Source organism: Ammospiza caudacuta, chromosome 5, assembly GCF_027887145.1.
Source record: "Ammospiza caudacuta isolate bAmmCau1 chromosome 5, bAmmCau1.pri, whole genome shotgun sequence".
Lineage (NCBI taxonomy): Eukaryota > Metazoa > Chordata > Aves > Passeriformes > Passerellidae > Ammospiza > Ammospiza caudacuta.
This window is the reverse complement of record NC_080597.1, coordinates 62,778,991-62,795,176: the sequence shown is the minus strand read 5'-3', so window position 1 is coordinate 62,795,176 and position 16,186 is coordinate 62,778,991. Positions and strand designations below refer to the sequence as shown.

The window sequence follows — 16,186 nt, the reverse complement described above, 5'->3', positions numbered from 1 at the left end:
TACAGGGTGTGGACTGTAACAAGATAATCTCCGTGCTGCTGCTGGAACCCAGAGGTGCTGTGCCAGTTCTCACTTCTGTTTCCATTAGGTTTCTGTCTGTGGGCACGGAGAGAATGTATCCTGACATAATAAAAAGCAAGATTAAGGTTAAAAATGATTCTTCTTTATTAAGAGTTCAGTAGTGTTTGTAATGAAATCCAGAGTGTGCATTAATCATTGACTAGATTTGGGAAAGAGCTCTTCAGATTGTCTGGAGGTAATAAAATAATTTCTATAATTGGAAATGCAAAACATTTACCAGCCATTTGGTATTTCTCTCCCACTGACAGGCACAGTGACAGGATATGGGCTTGTTAGAGGAAAAACAATGTTCTTACTCTTCACTATTGATACAGATCATTGTATGAGAAAAAAAGTACCCTTTCATTTTGCAATATTATGAAAGAGGCAGGGTTCAAATAAAAAATTACAGTTTTCAAAGCTTTAATGTACAGGAATAAGCACAGCATGTGATCTTCCCATCCTGTTCTGGCATGTTTTTCTGTCTCTGCTTTTCAGAGGGGACTTGTGTCAAGGATGAATCCTGATACTCCTGACTTGTATCTTTTCATTAGGCAAAGATACCAGTCAGGAGTAACTACATAAAGCACATCTGCAGGATTCTCTGCAGTAACATTGACACTGCTTTGTCACCTTTCCCAAAGGGTTTGAAATGAGAAGTATTCACCTATGGCAACAGACCTCCAGTTATTATCTTCACTGAAAATTGCCTGCTAAGCCCCAGTGCTAAGTCCTTGTTTCTGCTGCTTTTGCCCTTTTTTTTAAGAGAAAAGAAATGTTTAATGTGCGCAATTACATCTGAACTGGAATGCCAAAAGGAGATTAATTAGCTTGTGATTTTCACATTTGTTAGGAAGGGGTCTGAGATGGATTAGATGCATTGCAGGTTTGGTTCATACATGTTCCTGCTTTACTGTGACAGTAGAGATTACCACAAATGTTAGCACAGATAGAGCTTATGAGTAAAAACAAACTTACATACTTAGGCACATTTGGAAGAGAGCTGTCATAACTGATTTGTTAAAACTCTAAGACTAGGAAATGCAATCTCCAAAAGGGAATTAATCAATAAAACAGAAGTTCTGCTGTTGAGCTTTTACAGAAGACAATTGCAGAATTAGACATTTAACATTTTTATCAGGACAATCTCTCGTGTAGCTGCAAACCAAGTAACAGTTCATGATCATTTGGAAGCATCATGTGAAGACCGCAAGAGGAATATTCTGCCAATACTTTGCTTTGCTGTTCCTACCTGAGGGGAATGCAGTATATGCAGCTTACCTTCTGCAAGCATTCATGGTGTCTGGCTGATTGAGTTCCCACTGCGTCAGATTTCTTCTTGCAGAGAGGAAGAAAGCTTATTTTATCCTTGTTTCCTTGCACAAAATGAGAAAATTTTCTCTCAGTACCAACAAAAAGAATCTTCTTTCCAAGCCCACCAACTTGACCAACGGTAAGCTCAGAACAGTAATCTTCTATGTGTCAATGAAAGCTCTCAAATGAATGCTTTCTAAAGCTGATTTTGACACAGTTCTTCAAGAAATTCCCTTGAGCAGTTCACAAGGCAAATTATGAGTAATCCCAGTGACTGGCTTCTTTTAGCTGCTGGGATCTCTAGTTATAAACAGTAGCTCACTGCTGAAGTGTTTCCAAATTTATAACAACACAAGTAATGCACAGATGGAGGGTGGTGGTGATGAAAAATGCAGGATGAGCTGTAACAGAATTACTTTCTATTAGATCACAAGCTATTTTGGGGTAAAACTTGGTTCCTTTCTACAACTGCAATTTGGTTTAAATTGCCTTGAGTGAAATTTCAAGCCACCATCACTTACATATGCTGTAATAATCAAATATTTTTTCTGAAAAAAGCAGATGGCTTTTTAAAAAAAGTTTGATTTTTATAATATGATCACATTCAATCAGCAGTCAATAATATCACCACAAAAACCACATTTTGACATCCAGGGTTAGTAACAGCTACATCCTGACCACTGGAGCCATTAATTACCAAGAGGTTGTGCCAGTGCAGAGTTCCTCCCAAGCTGGATGTTGCCTGACCAGCTGGGTTAATGGTGGGTTTAGTACAACCAATTCAATGCCCCTGTAATGATCTGTAGGGCTTATAAACAAACACATTTAAATTTGCACTTTTTAAAGACAGACCAAAAACCTTCTTTCCCAAAACACTTTTTTGCATCATCTTTAAAATAACTGTATTTCTCATTTAACTGTTACTTTCAGCTTATTGTCACATATAATTGCTATTAAGACAAATCTGAACCTGTAGTTCTGGTGCATTTCTAAAAGCTTTTGCCTTTCCTTCACATGTCCTGGTTACAGCATTTAAGTTTTTATAAAAATAAAACTGGTTCCCTTAGTTTTATTAAAACAACTAGTAATTTCCAAATATGTCCTGGAAGAATCACTTACACTTCAGAAAATGAAAACTGAGTTTGTTGACCCATGTGACTAAAACTGTCACTGGAACCAGTGAGGCTACCAAGGACAAAAACTCGTTCTTCATTATTAGAAATATATTAAATACAGAAAAACATAAATATTACAATGACTTGGAAGAAGGAATTCTTTATTTTTGACCGCTGAATTTCTTGTCATTATTACCCTGCCCCAGTCTGTTTCACTTTTTTCTCTGACTTTGAGATTTTATTTCCTTTCAGGAAAGGAAATTCTTCATTTCGTGAAAGGAAATGAAATCTTGTGATTTCAAACTGTACCAATTCAGCAAGGTTTGATCCATTTCCCTGTGCTTCATGTCATCCCATTACCTTATCATTTTTTCACTTTGGTTCAGAAATTTCAACAATGAAATCTTGAAAACAGAGAAGAAAGTGTAACAAACACTCTGGAAAGGAGATTTATATGATATGATATGATATGATGCAATTTTTAAAAAAGGGAAATTTGGGAATGCAGTGATTCCAACCAAATCAATTGGGATGAAATGAGGTGCAGTGAAAAAGACCAAAATTACCAAAATTAAATTTACAAAAGTCCCAGAATCAGGGAATGAAGTCAAACAAAAGGAGAGGACAAGAAATAGATGAAATTAAATGCTTTGAGGAAAAAAAAATTGCAACAAAGGGAAAACAAATGGCATGGGATGACATGAAGTGCAGGGAAATAGACCACACGTTTCCAAATTGATTCTCATTGAAATTGCAAGATTTCCTTTGAGGAAATGTAGAATTTCCTTTCATGAAAGGAAATGAAGTCTTGAAAACAGAGAAAAAAAGAGAAACAAACAGACTAGGTAGGAATTATAATGACATGAAGTTGAATGGAAAGAAATAAACAAAACCAATAAATTGAAATTGTTACATCCATAAGAGTAATTCAAGGAGCAATGAGGAAAACATCAAAGAGAACAAGTAGAAAATTCTGATGTAAAATGCTGTAAGACAGAAACTGTGACAATGAGGATTGACCTATTTTAGAAGCAACTGAGCTGGACAGTTCCCCACGACCACTGCCAGCCAGGAGGGAGTCCCCAAGGGAGGGAGAAGTGTGAGGTGAGCATGTTAATACCCAGCAGAAACCTTTTTGTCCCAGCCATTTACTGTGCATATTTGCCAATACATAGGGCACTTGCTGCATACTCAAGTCACATACATACTGCTTGTGGGGCTCCATGAAAGGTAAAAAAAATGACAAATGGTCAAGTGGAGAAAGGATTAGAGAATATCCTATCTATATGAAAATCTGCAGGTTATGATTAACTATTCTTATTCAGCTGATAAATTCCAGCTGGTTGATTTAGTAATCTAAAAATACTTAGAACAGAATACATCACTGGAACTCAATTTCTCATACCATGCATGCATGAAGAGAAAACCCTATGCACTGCACACCATTAAATGTCAGAAGAAATGTGAAGAGTGGTGTTTTCCTAGTGTTTTTTGTGAACATGGTTCTACTTTTAAAATTATTCTAACAGTCAGGCTTGTGAAAGATGTGTATTTTATGATTGGCTTTTAACAAACAATAAAATGAATATTATATGTGTTGTGTTAGAAAGTAATGCTGTATTAATTCTCTTAAGTAGTGTGTTAAATAAAGTTTTAGATTATAAAAAATGTTAAAATAGAAACTATGCTATGTAGGATACTTTTTTTAAACAAAGGACTTGCACTGAGATAGTAGCCACAGGACACCTAAATCTTTCACAGAAAAAGAATTTATTGCCCCATTATCAGGAGAAATGAACTTCTTCCTGCCTCGAAGACACTGTTAGGATTCAGAAGATGAAGTTGACACAGACCACACAGAATCCTGTGTTTGAATGGAATTTATGCATCATATATGAAGTATATGAATATGCAACAGGTTATTGCTTTTAAGGGTTAATCCTCTGTTAACGTGTGTCCTTTTTCGGGCTTGTGCTGCCCAGAAAAAGGTATCCAGATGTCTGTAACTCTTTGTTTCTATTGTCTCATATTGTCCTAATCCAAATTGTCCAAATTATTATTACTCCAATTGTATTACTATTTTTATAACCATTTTATTACTATTAAAGTTTTAAAATTTAAAAAAAAAAGTGACTGGCATTTTTCACAGGCTGTTTTAATGGGACTGATAATTAATAGTTTGTAGCTGGGACTGACATCCATGGATCTCATTATTCCTTATGCCAGTTTAGGATTAGCTATAAATCCCCTCCACAGAAGTGGATATCACAGAATCTGTTAGGCTGGAAAAGAGCTCTGAGTCCAACCTTTGAGCACCACCTGGACAAACAGACCTGGCACGGAGTGCCACATCCAGTCTTTCCTTGGACACGTGCAGGATGATGGCTCCACCACCTGCCCAGGCAGCCCATTCCAATGTCTAGTCATGCTTGCTGTGATTAAATTCCTCTTATGTCCAAGCTCAACAGCCGTTTAGCTTCACTTCTAACGTTAAAGACACGGGGACAACCACACACAGCAAAGGTGTCGAGGAAACCAAAGGCGTGGGCCCGGAGGAGGCCGCACCGCAGCCAGCACGGCGCCTGTGCCCGGAGGCACAAAAGCACGGCCCCACGGCGAGACCTTCGGCAATGCCCACACCCTGCTCAGGCTGAGCCAGCACCGAGGCCGGCCAGGCAAGCCAGGCTGAGCCAGGACGACCCGCGGGGGTGATGCACCACGGCAGGGCCCGTGCCAGAGGCGGGCACGGGACAGCAGAGCAGCCGTTGGGGGCCCCTGCTAACTACAAGTCCCAGAATGAACCGGAAGTGCTCGTGTATCCTTCGAACCGGCCAATGAGAGCGCGCGCGGCGCGTCACGTGAGCGGGGCGCGCTTTCCGAGTCGGGGCGGTGCGCGGCGCGGCCCGTGCGCGGTGGCGGTGAGGGGCGAGCTGTGAGCGCGGGGGGGACGGCGGAGGCGGAGGGGGAAACCCCGGCTCGGGTCCGGCCCCAGAGCCCCAGCGACGTGCCCGGGGGCCTCTCCCTGTTTCCCGTTCGCGGTCGGGGAAGGGGGGGACCTGTGCGAGCTCGGCTGAGGTGGGGCGTTGGGCGGTCGGTGGGATGGTGAACTGCGTGGCATCCCATAAGCCACCTTTGGGTGGTGCCCAGCGCCAGGACGAGTACCAATGCTAAGTTAAACTAAACCACAGGAAGCTTCATTTCAGCGTGAATAGGAACGAGGGTGGGAGAGCACTGGAATAGGCTGCCCGGGGAGGTCACGAAGTCGCCTTCTCTAGGGAGATATTGGTAACCCACTTGGAGGCGTTCCTGTGTAACCTGCTCCCGGTGACCCTGCCTTGAGACGGGATTGGACTCTTCCAACCCTCACTATTCTGTGTGGCAGTCCCTAAATATGAGAGTCTTCAAAAGGAATGTTTACCTCCTCATTCATTCAGCAGTATCATCAAAGTCTGAGCGCCTGTTGTTCGGTTTTGGCGTTTTTTTAAACCTCTTGCATGTCTACTTGTATATTTTCCAGGTACCATGGAGGAAAAAAAAGAAATGTCAATAGATAGCCTGAGTCATTTGACTGAAGAAAAGCTGGATATTTGCATGAGCAATGGTAGGTGGGGATCATATTGAGTTATTCTCTACGTGGTATATCCCCTGTTACAGGCTAAGCCAGCTCAGAGCAGTAGACATCCTCTGTCTGCCTTACATCATGCTTTGTGTACTCACCTCTTTGGATGGGCTGCTGTTGCCCAGAAGCCTCCTGGGGAGCTTGTGGAGCATGGTGCTAAAACTTCTGTATTAGTGATAGATGTCACCAACCTCTCTTCTGTATATGTAATCTGAGCTCCTCCCTTATCCATCAGCTGCTGATTTATTTAGTGTATATATTAACTAATAAGAAAATTACCTTTCTTAATGACTCTTGCTGCTGTTCTGTGGTAACCTGAACGAGGAAAGTACTGATGGATGGGACACCTGCACTGTCACATAGCTCTAAATTACATGTTCTCACTTACTTTGATTGGAGGCTGCTGATAAGCTGCTCTCCATGTTGCTGTTACAGCTGCTTAGAAATTACCATTAAGAAATTGCCATTAGAAATTGCCATTGGGCATCTCACAATTATGATCATATTCACAATTGTACCTTAAATTTCTTGGACCTAAAATATGTTTTCCTAAGTTTAACATTTTAAACTTGGTAGCTGAAGCTTTTTGCCAGCTGACATCACTCACCAAATTGCCAAAGCATATGCAATCATTTTCATTGCAAATCCATGCTGTGACAAAATCCTTTTTACAGTTTCAGACCTTCCTCTTCTGACTGATGAAAAGTTTGATTTTGACCTTTCACTCTCTTCAACAAGGTAAGTTATGTAAGTACTGTAGACCCTCCTAAATGGACACATGCACGGTGCTGGCCTAAATTATTTTTCTTTGTAGTGGAAATGAAGATGAAGTTTTTGTTGGACCTGTGGGACACAAAGAAAGATGTATTGCTGCCAGTATTGAAGCAAAAAAGAGTGTGTCTGCTTTTGATGATAAACTCATGTGGAGCCCACTTCAAGGAGAGAAATTTGTGGAAATTTTCAAAGAAGCTCATTTGTTGGCACTGCAAATAGAGACTGGAAGCAAGGACAAGGAGACCAAAATAAGCCAATCAGAAGAACAGGAAAACAAGATTGTAGAAACATTTGTGGAGGACTCAAAGTCAAAGCTGAAGATACTGAGAAACAAAAACATAGCACTAAGTCCCAGGCCCGTTAAACGGGAGACGTACTGTGTGCAGGATAGCCCAGCATGTCAGCTGCCCCCTTGTTTTCAGAAGGCATCACAGAAACTCGTGTCAGATGGCCAAGTCCATGCTCTTCCTGCTCCTCCTAACAGAAGCCCTGTTAAAAGTTGTGTGTCTCCTACAAAAAATGCCAGTTTACCCCTGACAGAAGAGCAGGAAGCCAAGGAAACAAATACAAAAGCAATTGGCAAACTGCCAATGGCAAAACCATCATCTGCTTGTGGAAAAAGCAATTTGTTGACAATTGACAAGGTAAAGTCAGGTTCTGGGCAATGTTTTCTTCAAGTGAAGTCTGTGTTTTATGAATATTTAATCTGTCTACAATCTTTTATTTTCAAAAGCAAACTTTAATCTCCTGGTGCTCTCTACCTCATCCTTAGTCAGAAAATGTATATAGAACAAAAATGAGGCAGGTACTATGGTATAATAACTGATTACTTTGTCTATTATGACAGTGTAGAGCATTTGCAAGTAAATTTCATTTGTGTTCTGGTTTTGTGAATGTTGTAATTCTTGGCTTCTCTTCTAACTGGTTTCTGACACTGCTGTGTTGCTGGTAAAATTACTACACTGTTACACTTCATGTGTAATTTTATACTTAATGTGTAAAAGTGGCTTTATTTAATCCTTGTCAATGGAAATGTATCCTGGGATAGCAAGGAAACAGTTGTGTTAGTGACCTTGTGAGCACAAATCCCAGTCTTTTGATAGAATATCTTTTGGATTTTATTGCTCTACACTTTATAGCTTGGCCTCTGGTATGTATTACAGATTTTACTGAAGATAGGGTAGGGGCTTCTTAAGAACCATCACCTATAGAAATAACAGGACTCTGATATACTGCTGCCTAGGCTGACTCTTTTTATTCTCTAATTCCAAAATTGAGTTCATACTCAATTTTGTGGCAGGAATAAAAATAACTGTTTGCCTCCTAGATCTGACGTTTCTGTATAATAATCCAGATACAATGGTTTGTCTCTAAGAAAATTCACTTCTTAAAATGTAATCTGTGTTAAGGAGCTCCTCTAAAATTCACAAGTAAAAAGTAACAATACCAAGACAATGGCACAATAATGTCTTAAATGTTTTTCTTTTGATTCAGCCTGGCTTAAGGAAGATGACATATCTGAAATGTCCTCGTGTTGCCAGTGGTCTCACAAGGAAGACTACATCATCATCTTCATCATCAGTTTCCAGCATGAACTCAAGTCTTAATTCAAGTTTACCAATTTCTCCTATAGGCAAAAAAGGTAATTTCTCTTACTACAGATTTGTGCCACAAATCAATTTTGAAATAGCTGAGCATTTTCTGGACTTTGGATTTGGAAATGTTTTAATGGTATTCAGTACATTCAAGCACTAAGAAGTATTTTGTATGGAGAATTTTCTAGGCTAGCCCAGTAAATCCCTGTGGACTAGAGATAAATGTTAGACATCCATGATTTGTAGATTGACTAGATTCATACAAACCTGATGCCTGCATGTGAGCATCTGACACAGCTAGAAAGGAAGCAATACCCCAGGAATTCTCTTCCCTTTATGCATGATCTCCTCTATTAGAGCCAAGAACGCCAGCTTCTGAATGCTCTAAGCTTGTCTGACTGGAATTAAAAGAAAAGACAAAACCCCAAAACAACTGAAATTTGGAAGGAAATGGGGAGGCATTATTCCATGTTTCTGTAAGCCTAAATAAAGGCTGAGCTTTATTTACTCAAGCAGATGGGAAAAACACCTTTGGGGAGATAACACAGTCAAGAGGCTTGTATTGTGTTGAGACCATGAATTTGATATTTCAGTAAGCCTCAAAGGATCAGGAAAATAGTCTTCTAGAAGTACTGACAAATGTCAGGACTACAGTTCTTGTACATCTATCAAAATACCAAATTTGAGCAAATTTTTATTTTGCACCTTCTTTCTGGGAGAATAATAGCATATTATTAAAAGCTTAGTATGAACTATTTTATGCAATAGAACTGTCTAATCAAGATTCATCCTGTTAATGAAAGTAACCTACAGGTTGAAAGTAAGAACTTTACAGAAATCTACTTAAGGGAACAGGGCCAGCTCTGCTGGGAGTAAATGCTGGAAGTGATTTGCATCTGCAAACTGTTCTGGCATTCCTTGAAGAATATTCTTTCATTTGATTGCAGTAATTAAGGAATTTGGTGAGAAAACTATAAAATAAAATTCCTGAAGAATTTGAGGAATAGGAATAAATTTTCAGTAGTTGTATATATTCTCCTTAAACTTGAACTGGTTGAACCTGAATTTAAATGCTGTAAATTGCTGCTTTTCTTTCCTGTGTTAGTATAATTATTCTGCTTAGTCAAAAACTATAAAAGTACAACTTTCTATTTCAGGAAAATCAAGCATGCCATCAAAAGCTGATGTGAATGGCTCTAAGCTTTCATCTGGTACAAGCAGGCTGGCCCTTGTCAGACCTACCACAGTGTCATGTCTGCAGGCTGCCAATACTGAGAAATTCAGGAAGCAAGTGAGATCAGCTAGTACTCCCAAAATACCTGGTGCCATAAGCCTGGCTAAATCTTCATCTTCTGCAGCATCATCTGAGGCTGCAGGCAGTGGGATTCGGAGACCAAGCTCTGTTTCCAGTCTGCAGCAGCTATGTCAGCAGAATAAAGATGGGACTTCAACAAAAGGAAGCCTGTGTCCAAAGCCCAAGGCTAGAGTTTTGTCTGCTTCCACAAGTCAAACCAAGGCTCCTGTGAAGACTCAAGGTAAGCACGTACTTTGTATGACCTGTCTTCTACTTTGGTTGTTAAAAGCAGATGTTACCTTGAAGCCTTGTTATTTGTTTCGTTACACTTCTGTCCACCATTGGGAAGGAATTAGTATTTAACTGAAAGATAAATGCTATAAAATAAATAAATATGAATCTGATAGCAACTAACAAAAATTTTCTCTTTAGATGCAACACCAAGCAAGTTGGCACCAAAAGCAGCACCATCTCTTGGATTAACATTTTGTGGCACACCTGGAAGGTAGGGCTTCACTGAAAATTGGGTTCACTGAGGCATCCTTCTTAGCATACAACATGGTTGGGTGTCACAACAATCTTTTAAAAGTTCTAACCTCATTGTCTAGTGCTTTGAGACCTGCCAAGTTAGACATGTTGATTGGAACTGATTCTCCATGTCCATTCAAATTCAAAACTCCAGTAGAATGGAATCCAGACACACCTATTGGAACTGATTTAAAACAAATCAAAACCCAAAACTAAACCAAATAACCCTCCCACTCTATTCAGAAGAGGTTTCTTTACAGTGCTAAGTAGACTGAAATAATTAATAAAAGAATTCTGATTGAGTAAAGCCCTTACTGTGCTGTGATTATCAACCTTAAGGTGACTACTGTTTCCTTACTGAGCGAAGGGAAATGGATTGCTGTAGTTTGGTAGAAAAGTGTTATTCATACACTTTCTAGAAGGTATTGGCTAAGGCCTGTTCCTCTTCCAGTGCCATGGCAGTCAGCACTCCTATGAAAGGCTCAGAAGATAAGGCCTTCCAGGGTTTTTGTTTTCCTGAGAGATCTGCCACCATGACTCCAGCCAGCGTGAAGCGGTCTGGCCTGCCTACACCCGTCCGTCGGATCTCGGGGTTCCCAGCAGTGACTCCCAAAACTGTACCAAGAGTGCCAACTTCTCCACATACTGCATCTCTTCAGCAGAGCTTCAGCTTTTCTGCCAAAAAGACTTTTACAGCTGGGTAAGACAGAAATTTTCATGTGTGAAATGAGTATTGTAGGCAAACTGCCTCTCGGTGAACTCTAGTGATGACTCTGGGGTTTCAAGGGCCTCTGCTAAATGTTAGAATAAACCATTTGAGCATACAAAAGCTGTTTAGGCCTAATAAAAACGTAAAACTTGTGACTGGTAAAATGGTATAAGCCATACTGAGGTGAGTCAATATCTAACACTAAAGAATTACAGCTTTAATAGGAAATTATTTGTATTTCTCGGGCAAGGAAAAAATTTAAGACTTGTGTCCGATGCTCTGGTGTTTTTCTGCTGTTGCCTTCTGATGAAGGGAGACAGCTGATTAAAATGCATATTACTTTTAACTTTTGTTTTATATTGTTGCCAGTGGTCTGTAAAATGACACTTTTTAAAGCATCAGTCAAAAAGCCAAGGATTTTGTTGACTTGAACTTTATTTTCTGAGCAGTTTTACTTATATTTTAATTTTCTTTTATTTTTTTCTTTTCTTTTTTTCTTTTTTTTTTTTTTATGTAAAAGTAGTGTTGCCTTCTTCATATTAGCCACCCAGCATCTTCTGACAAGGGCCATGTATACGTATGCAGGCCTGTTTTATGGCTGGTGGAGAGGAACTGTATTAAAATAGGAATAATTCATGATTCAGAAAACTGTGTCATGTTACTTAGGCCAAATGTGTCAAATAGTCTTTTCTCTCAAGGAAACAATTATTCTGTCTACAGTGACTTTATTATACTAATCAGATTACAGCCTCTGGTCCTCCAGCCAGTGTCAGCACCTCCTTTCAGCAGGGGCTGAAGTGGGTTGCTCAGTGATACACAAAATCAATGCCTCTTTGCTAGCTGTCCAAGTTTAGAAAAAAACAAAAAAATACATTGTGTGAAGTTTAGGCTGGATGGAAATGTCAAGTAAGATTAAATTCTTCATAATACCTTCTTTTTTTGCATGGGTAGGCTATACTTTTTCTGCAGAATAAAGCATTTTGTATTTTGTGGGTAACTAGCATTTATTTGGATAAAAATATGGGAAGCCTTTTGGTCATTAAAGCTTGGGGTAAAAAAGGAGGCAGTGAGGTTAGAAATTGGCTTTTCTGTCTTTAGTTAATGCTGATTAAAAACTCGGTTATCTGTGATACTCTTTTCCATAGTTCTAAACAGAAACAAGAGAGTAAGACACAGACATCTTCAGAGGATGATACATCTCCTCCAGCTGTGCTACCTCTTGTACTTGACTTCTCACCAGAGAAAACTGCTACAGAAGGAGCAGAAAATGCATTAAAAGAGGCAGAAGTACACAATGAGCTGGCTGAAGTACAAAATGAGCTGGATGAAGAGAAACAACCTGAGGTAAGAAATGAGTATATTTTCCTACAAAACTACTAAGTAAAGTGCTTGATTTATTTCAAGATAAGGGATAAATAGGGAAACCACTTCAGTATACATGAGGTTAAAATGTGTTAGAATAATGAAATAATAAGATATTCTGAGTTGGAAGGGACCCATCAGAATCATCAAGTCCAGCTCCCAGCCCTGCACAGGACACTCCAGGAATCACACTGAACACTTCCTGAATTGTCAGGCTGGTGCTGTGCCCACTTCCCTGGGGAGCCTGTTCGAGTGCCCAACCACCCTCTGAGTGAAAAACCTTTTCCTGCTGTCCAATCTCAACCTCCCCTGACTCAGCCTCATGATGTTTCCTTAAGTCCTGTCACTGATCACGAGTATGAAGAGATTGGTACCTGCCCCTCTGCTTCCCCTCTTGAGGATGTTGTTCAAGACCACAGTGAGGTCTCCCCTCATCTCCTCTCCTCCAGGCTGAACAGACCAAGTGCCCTCAGCTGCTCCTCATAAGGCTTCCCCCTCAGGCCCATCACCATCCTCACTGCCTTCCTCTGGATGCTCTCTGATAGCTCAGTATCTTTTTTTTACATTGTGGTGCCCAATTGGCTGTAACCATGTGCAACCCTCCAGTGCCTGTATTTAGCACTGAACATCATATGCTCAGTATTTCCATTAAGTGTGTTCCCATCTCAGATGCACTGTCAAATACTTGTAGATTGTATATTAAATTTCCATTTTTGGAAGAGTACTGTGAAATCCTTGTAGCTTCAATTAGAAAAGTAGTGATGCAGGGCAGTTTGTGTTGCAGCCATGAAGCTCCTTCAGGGATTTAAAAAAACCCCTCCAAACCCAAAACACTGCTGTAGCTTAATTCAGTCACCTAAAAGGAGTGTAAATCTGCATACAGTGAGTGAGGATTAAACCCCAAAGTCTATATAGCAGTGAACTTCAGTGCCAAGTAATCATTTCAGTGAACACTTCCCCTCTCTCAAGCATGTAGTGGCTTCTTGTTGAAAGCTGGCAATCCACAGGCATTAGGAAGAAGAGGCTAAAGTTGTAGTTCTGAAATAGTAACCTGACAAAGTGGATATTGATTTACAAATACTGAGGTTTAGAATAATCTGTGGATTAATTCCTTGATGTTGCTTTACCAGTATGTTCCCTGTTAGCTTACTTGGTGGCATAACTGTGTGTTTCAGAATTGCTTAGTACATGTATGGGGTAGTTAAACTGGACAAAAGGACAACTAGAGTGTGAAGCTGTAGAGAATAGTTTATATGGCTAAATAACATTGCACAGTAATTGTAGTTAAATAATTTAAATATTAAGAGGGTTACTAATCTTCTGTTTTAAATTTAACTATACTTCCAAGTGAAAAACTGTTTTATGCCCCAAGGGTTCTCTTTTGCTTTGCCTTACTGCATTTTCCCTGTGATGCTAGCCAGAGAGTAGGAGCTGAGGGTTTTACACTGTGTGCAATGAATCCTGCATGAAAGATACCAAGCTGTAAATTAAGCCTAATCTGTGATTATTAAAGCTGCATAAGCTAAATTGGTTGCCTCAATGTATATGAAGGAAACTTGCTGAACAGGGAGAAAACCTGATTTTTTTTTTTTTAAAGGCTTTACTGCTGGATATTGGAGCAGACAAATCTCTCCCACACACTCCTGAATGTGAATGTAGACCTTTGATTGACCTTTCCAATACTCCTGAAGTGAGTAAGATTACTTCTGCAAAGCCTGTGTTATCTGGGCAGATAAAGGTAAGCTTTATTCACATCATCTGCTGCAAGTTATGTTAGCAGAAAAATGTCAATTGTCTGCAGAGCAGTTCCACAATACTGTAGGAATTATTTAATATTAGCTCAATATGATATACATAATTAGGTGCTCTTAAGAGAATGTCATATTTAAAAACAATGTATTCTGAACTACAGCTCAGTGAGCAGTCTGCAAATAGGAAAAGGAGAAGGATGGAGAAAGAACTTAGGACTTAAAGCAGTTATAGAACAAAACTGTTCTGAAGCAGGAAGTGAATGTTGTCTTCAGAGTTGGCATGCTTATTCTTGTTTCACCTTTCTTGCACATTTTCAGTCCTTAGCAGCAGCTCATTTTAATCAAAAAAGAAGGAATGCCTCTCCTGTTTAGCTCCTCTCCTGAGTTGGAAGATGTGTGCTGTTTGAATCTGCTCTAAATTTTACAAGCATTTTTATGCATTAGTGCCTTGAAGGCAGATGCCTTTAGATCACTGTCAGATGAATGCTGGTAACTATGAGGATGCAGCCTTTGACAAAAGGTGTAGATGGGCTCTGTTGAATACCAGGCCCTTCAAATTTTGTCAAAAGAGGAATATTGCAGATCTCTGACTTTGGGGGGCACGTTCAGAGGAGTTTAGAAGTGCTGTGTCCTGTCTGGATGGCACTGTCACTACAATATGCATAGTTAGTGAAACTTAGAAAAGGCTTTGAGGTTTTTAAGGTAAGTATGGGCAATAACCACCTTTTGAGAATCTTGTGCTTGGCTAAAAATGAGTGTGTTTTTAAAAACCTGAACACAAAAGCTTGAGTGTGGTGCTTGTATTTGTCTTCTAGATATTACTAGGAACCCTAAACAAGAAAAGTACTTGAGAATAATAGAGATTATAGCTGCCAGTAGCTGTGCACAGCAGTTGACTACAATAGCTAAATGTTTCTGTTTTTCTTTCAGCTAATTGATTTGAGTTCTCCTCTTATCACTCTGAGCCCTGATGTAAACAAAGAAAATCTGGATTCCCCTCTACTGAAGTTCTAAATTTGAACTGAAATGAAGAATTCTTAGCAACTGTGATCTTTGAAGTGGTTTTGGTGTTATTCCTCATTTGTTTAATTTTTTGAAGATGGCTGTAGATTGATGAACTGCATTTACAAAATAGAATTCTAACACTCTTGGATACAATCAGTCTGATAATGGTTTTATTCATGGATGTGCTGCAATGGATGTATTTAAACTATGCTGCTCTAAGGCAAAAAAATTGGAATTGTAATTCCAGTTTCTGAATTGGAAGCCTGCCTCCTTACTTCTTACATTGTCATTTGATTCCTCTATGTACAACAGAGTTTTAATTTAAAATAAATGAGTTGTTTACTAAACCTGTATGAAATAGCAACTTTTTATTGCGTGCTTTGGGTAGACTTTTCTAGTGTTTCACTAACAAATGCTAATATGTAGGTAGAAACTACTGGACTTCAGGTTGGTGTAGCAAGTTTGGAAACCAACATTTTAGTATTGAATGCCAGTAGAATAAATCAACAGCAAGGAGAAGATAACAGCTTGTTACTGTTATAAAAAAGAAGCTTGACTAGGCCAATATTCAAGCAGCAATCAATTTATTAATTAATATGGTAAATATTAATACAGTGCTGGGTACAGTGGGGGAAGTTTTCCCTCCAACTGCATACCGATAGTTGGGGCTTACAGATATTTATAGGGGTACTCATAAGCTTTCTCAGCAGTTTCTGTTCCCAATTTTTACTCATCAGCAGTTTCCATTCCCAATTTTTATGTCACAATTCTATACACTATTGTGGTTTAGTTTTTTTCAGGATGTACATCTCGAAAGGAGTATCCCAGGTAGTGGTGGTCTGGTTTCTGAAAGAAGGAAGGAGTATTTCATCTGGTGAAGTCCAGTTTCCAGATGTGGGTCCACCTTTTGATTGCAAGGACTATAAATCTCATAACAGTGATGTCCAGCTTCCCTTGGTCAAACCTATTAGTCCTTGAGTTGATGTCCATCTTCTTTTCTCAAGCTGCATGTTTCCTTTTTATATATTCTAAAGCTATAGTTTCAAAAGATCCTTACTAC

The 16,186-nt window shown here is 39.4% G+C and overlaps 1 protein-coding gene across 2 annotated transcripts; it reads left to right on the top strand.

The window, feature by feature from the left end:
• The first annotated feature begins 5,378 nt into the window (after nucleotides 1-5,378).
• Nucleotides 5,379-15,455, top strand: GTSE1 (G2 and S-phase expressed 1). 2 transcript variants are annotated; one of them, XM_058805627.1, is made up of 11 exons: nucleotides 5,379-5,407; nucleotides 6,007-6,090; nucleotides 6,783-6,846; nucleotides 6,923-7,526; nucleotides 8,377-8,524; nucleotides 9,635-10,012; nucleotides 10,204-10,276; nucleotides 10,751-10,999; nucleotides 12,154-12,352; nucleotides 13,968-14,108; nucleotides 15,052-15,455. In XM_058805627.1, the coding sequence occupies exons 2-11, from the start codon at nucleotides 6,012-6,014 to the stop codon at nucleotides 15,133-15,135; spliced, it is 2,019 nt and encodes a 672-aa protein (XP_058661610.1). In that variant the 5' UTR covers nucleotides 5,379-5,407; nucleotides 6,007-6,011; the 3' UTR covers nucleotides 15,136-15,455. The 2 variants fall into 2 exon arrangements, with proteins under 2 accessions (XP_058661610.1, XP_058661611.1); XM_058805628.1 differs by lacking the exon at nucleotides 5,379-5,407 and adding an exon at nucleotides 5,749-5,774.
• Nucleotides 15,456-16,186: the final 731 nt, after the last annotated feature.